The sequence below is a fragment of the Cryptomeria japonica genome, chromosome 8, assembly GCF_030272615.1.
Source record: "Cryptomeria japonica chromosome 8, Sugi_1.0, whole genome shotgun sequence".
NCBI classification, from domain to species: Eukaryota; Viridiplantae; Streptophyta; class Pinopsida; order Cupressales; family Cupressaceae; genus Cryptomeria; species Cryptomeria japonica.
The window spans coordinates 528,356,059-528,361,124 of NC_081412.1; the positions used below are offsets into that span (position 1 = coordinate 528,356,059).

The 5,066-nt window shown below is 34.1% G+C and overlaps 1 protein-coding gene across 1 annotated transcript; it reads left to right on the forward strand.

Annotated features, from left to right (window-relative positions):
- The first annotated feature begins 219 nt into the window (after positions 1-219).
- On the forward strand, positions 220-2,903 carry LOC131055401 (G-type lectin S-receptor-like serine/threonine-protein kinase At4g27290). The gene is made up of 3 exons (XM_057989858.1): positions 220-829; positions 1,578-1,625; positions 1,831-2,903. The coding sequence occupies exons 1-3, from the start codon at positions 220-222 to the stop codon at positions 2,901-2,903; spliced, it is 1,731 nt and encodes a 576-aa protein (XP_057845841.1).
- Positions 2,904-5,066: the final 2,163 nt, after the last annotated feature.

The following is a 5,066-nucleotide window of genomic DNA, read 5'->3' on the forward strand; positions in this document are numbered from 1 at the left end:
ATATAAATATGGCCCTGCCTTTATCGATCAAAAAAAAAATCCTATAAATTCTGAGCAGTGCCTGCAAAAATAGTCGTTGCATGAGACTCTGAGAACTTGTTTACGTAGAAAATATAAATTGGAGAAGCAAGACTGATTCATAAAACCAGACTCTAAATCCAAGCTATGTTTTTTAGGGTTTGCACAAGGGCATGTATTAGTCAAGACAAGACCGTAAAAATGAATGGAATCTCCAAAACCAGTGTTTTTCTTGCAGTTTTAGTTTCAGGTTTCCTCCCCATCTCAACTTGGGCGGAGACAAGAAAACTTCTTGATTGCTCTACTTCATCTGCTATCAATTGTTCTTCTTTCATTTATCTTCGTGATGTTTCTGAACCCACCATAATTGTAGCATCCAGGCTCAATATTTCTCCCCTTGACATCAGGCCCTTTAGTGGTCCTGATTATTTGGCCGAAATTCCTTGCTCTTGCTCCATTTTTTTGGGTAATCTGGTATTCTCTTACAGAGTGAATTATACAGTGCAACCTTCTGATGAGGGTTTAACGTCAGGAAATATTTCTGACAAGTATTTTAGCCAGACTGCATTGACTGATAATCAATTCACAAACTTAAAAGAAGGGGATAAGGTGGAGTTAGCTGTGGCTTGTGGATGTCCTATTCCTGGATGGCACTCAATTATTTCTTATGCAGTTGAAGAAATTCATTGGCCTTATCTAATAGCTCAAAAATTTGACAGCGACACAGACACTATCGTACAGCTCAACGATATACCGATTGATGACATGAGAATATCAAACTCGGTACTCTTTATCCCATATCAACGAAAGGGTACGTTGTTTATTTCCTGTTTGTTTGTATTTCAACAAGTATTGACTTCCCTTCTCCTCACTTGTCTGAATTATGTGAAAGTAATGCGAATAGCAGACGGAATAGTTGATCATCTAAGGGTTTGAGATAGGAATGCTTAACATATCAATCCACCCTTCTCCGAATGAGAATTGTAGTAGTTTAATTGAGAAATTAAAAGGTTTATCTTGCTTCTTGAAATTAGGGGATAATCCCATGCAGATGGAATCTGATTCAGAAAAGCATTGTAAAGCTACGAATTTTGGATTTAAACCACCATTGGTGATTTATCTCCTTGAAAATGATTCTTCTTAGTCCCCTTGATGTTTCGTTAGTTTTTTTTCGTCTCTGAATGTTTGCTCTGTTTTTGGATGTTGTAGGGTGTTATTCTTGTTTCTTTATATGGCCTTGACCCTACTGATTCATAACTCCCATCAAAAGTGTTTATCATAATAAAAACATATCAACTGCCTGTTCTTCAATGAAGTTCGTTTGAAGTTTGTCAAATCTTTTAAAATTTAGATTTCGTAACTGAATGAAATTTACAATCAGAATCACACATGTTAATGCTAACCGTACTATTAGAGCAATAGAGATTTTAGATCAAACATTTTATATCTATAATACTTTCCATTTCAGTTGATTTATGTCACATTGTAAGTCCTAAAGCTATTTCTCTCACTTCATACTTTCTGGAACCAATTAATTTGACAATATTTTATGTGTACAGAAAATCCCCATTACGGAAGACTAGTACTAAAAGTTTCTGTTTCGCTGGGTGAGTTTCTAGCTATCAGTTTCAATACGTAAATCTGGGACAACATGGGATTTCATCCGCTTAGATATAGTCCATTATGGAATTAAATTAGGTATTTGTAGCTAAACAATCAGTAGAAATATCATTTCACTGTGTGACTGAGAATTTTTAGTTAATATAAAAAAGCAATTATTGATCAATTTGTGTTTTTCCATCCTTTTTCCAGCTGGGTCGGTCCTACTGCTACTGTTCTTGATAATTATTTTCTACTATGGCTACCGCAAAAGGAGTTCCTCTTTAATAGAGCCTTCAACATATGTAGACAATGGACAAGCTGAGTATTGGGAAGAAGAGTCAAAAGAAGGAGAAGAGTTGGAGGCAGGTCTATCTTCCTTGACAAATCTTACAGACGAAGAGATAATTCAAATGAAAGGATCTTGTAATCAGTGTTACAAAATTGGGCAAGGAAGCTTTGGAAAAGTGTACAGGGGCAATCTGAAAGAGAAAGATGTGGCTATAAAGAAAATAGAGCGTAGAAGCAGAGACAGCAAAAGATTAGTTGAGAATGAAGTGAAACTTCTCCATGGGAAGGAACACAAAAATCTAGTCAATCTAATGGCATGGTCAATTGAAGAAAATACATTTTATTTGGTGTATGAATATGTTAATGGATGCACTCTGGATGAATACTTGAGAGAAAATTGTTCAATCCCTTCTCTGAGTTGGAAACAATGTCTTAGGGTAATAGCAAGTATTGCTGAGGGAATAGAATTTTTACATCTTAACAAAATCATACATGTTGACATAAAACCTCAGAATCTAATGCTTGACATCAGGGCTTATGAGGCAAAAATTATAGATTTTGGGTTTTCAAGGCATGTCGACTGGGAAGGCAGCCACAAGTCCACCGAGAGAATAGCAGGTACTAGAGGATATTGGTCTCCAGAGTATTGCTTGAACCACAAACTCTCCTACAAGCATGATATTTACAGTTTTGGAATTGTTGTGTTGGAGGTGATAACAGGGCAGAGACATGTTGATGATGCACGGGGTTCCAGCCAGTTCCATATTCCAGACTACTTACGCTACATGATCGCCAACAATCGTTTTGAACAAGCTTTGGATGAACGGCTCAAAGGGGATTGCTTGAATGAATCTGATTTAATGGATGCTTTGGCTGTAGCAAAGTTAGCTCTCAAATGCACTGAGAAGGACAAGGAGGAGAGGCCTGATATGGATTATGTAATGAGAGAACTCTGTTCTATGAGAGAAGAAACTACTGAAATACACTCTTCTTAGATAGCCCATTGATCAATGGCCCTGCATTTAAACTATAGTGAGCTTACGATATCCTCTTCAGCTGTAGCATTTTGTCACTAGTTACTTTTATAACATAGGGTTTATCAATAAATGGAGCTTGGTGCATTTTATGTGCTACTTTTTCTAAATAGCTTTATTTTATTTTTTTTGAAAAAGCTTGTAATCTTAGAGCCTGCTAATAAACAAGTTCTTGCTAATAGTGTGATTAGTTTAGAGTAGAAAACGGAAAAGAATGAAGAACAAATATAGAGAGGTAGATATAGAGAGGCATATATATATATATATATATATATGTCTAGGAAGGGGGAGTGGGAGAGAGAAAGAGGAGACATGCCTAGAGATAGAGGGGAGAGAAGAAGGTAGAGGGAAACAAATAGAGAGATATAAAGGAAGAGGGAGAGGGAGAGATATAAAGATATATAGATGGTGAGATAGAGTAATAGAGAGATAGAGATAACAAGACAATATAGAAGGGGATAGGAAGAGAGAGACAAAGAGACAAACACAAATAAATAGGGAGTAGAGATATAAAAATGGATATGGATAGAGGGAGAGAGAAATAGGGGGAGATAGAGAGAGGAGGAGGGAGAGATATGAGAATATAAATGAAGATATAAGATTCTACAATCATTTTTTCTTAGTGTTATTAGCCTCTCACTAAATATAGCATCATACTACACCAATTGTACTTTGTGGAAAATTATCATATGGTAATTAGTAATTGTTGGTAGTCAAACATTCAAGACTATTCCATATAATGTATAATAAAAAATATAACTTAACTATATATTTCTAATAAATTGTATATATATTTAAATAATAGACATATAATTAGTTTCCTATATCACATTGATCATCTTTTAAATATTTGAGCAATTCTCATTCATGTATTTGACATATTTATGATAATTATTTATTTAGGTATTATAGTGAGGTAATTGAATGTTATTTTATTGAATTTTTTTCATCACTCGTTATTAACATTATTATTGTCAACCCAATTAAAAAGATATTAAAAAATTAAATATTTATCAAATATAATCATATCAAGCATTCTCTCTTTTTAACTTATATTTAATATTTCACCTAACATTATTATTGTCAACCCAATTAAAAAGATATTAAAAAATTAAATACATATTAAATATAATCATATCAAGCATTCTCTCTTTTTAACTTATATTTAATATTTCACCTAATCATCACATCATGGATAATAATATTTAAATCTAAAATAAATAAAAAATAAAAGTCAAAATTATACTTCTACTACAACTCCAATTGACGAGTTCAAAATAATAAAACAATAATAAAAAAAAAAAATTTAAATAAAAACACAAATAAAAATTAACCTAACTTTATATAGTCTCCATTATGATATTTTCCATCTTTTAAAATATTTAAATAATAAAATAAAAATAATAATTAACATTACTCATATTAAATTGTATTCCACAACAATAACTAATGGCTACACAACCCTCACTAAGAAAAATATGCATAATTGAATACCACTACTAATTTTTTTATTTAGAAATCGAGAGAATCCAGAACAAGGAGGCCAGGCCTCAACAAAATAGAGCTGTCACCGCCATAGGATAACAAAAACCAAAGTAACAATAGGGTGCGTAATTCGCACAAAAGAGTACTAACAAACTAACTGCATCATGAGAAGTAAACAAAAGCATCAAGAGGGGATGTCGTCATGGGGTTCAACCCATGCCGCCCATCCCTGAGGTCCTTCCATCCAAACAATGCTCTTCTGACTCTGGATCTATGCCAGCATCTCAACTTGAGTGTAGGAGGGCTCCCTGTTATCTTTAATTTCGTTGTTTAGCTTCTTGAGAGCCTCCTCAAAGGAGGATAGGTTGTCCTCATTGCGCCTCCACCCATAACCATCCTTCATCTCATTGATGAACATGGTAGCGTGACCATTCTTGAGGAACCTCAAGAGCTTGTGCCTCTCAACGTTCATAGCAGAGGCAACCTGCATGACAATTATGAAGAATGTGAGTCTTCGAAAGGATTCAGTAAGGGCCCTAGCTCGGCCTTCAAACCTATTAGCATTCCTAATTTTCCAAATATACCAAACATTATTGGTAGATAAATTAAACCAAAAGATATTAGCATCCTTTTTCAATC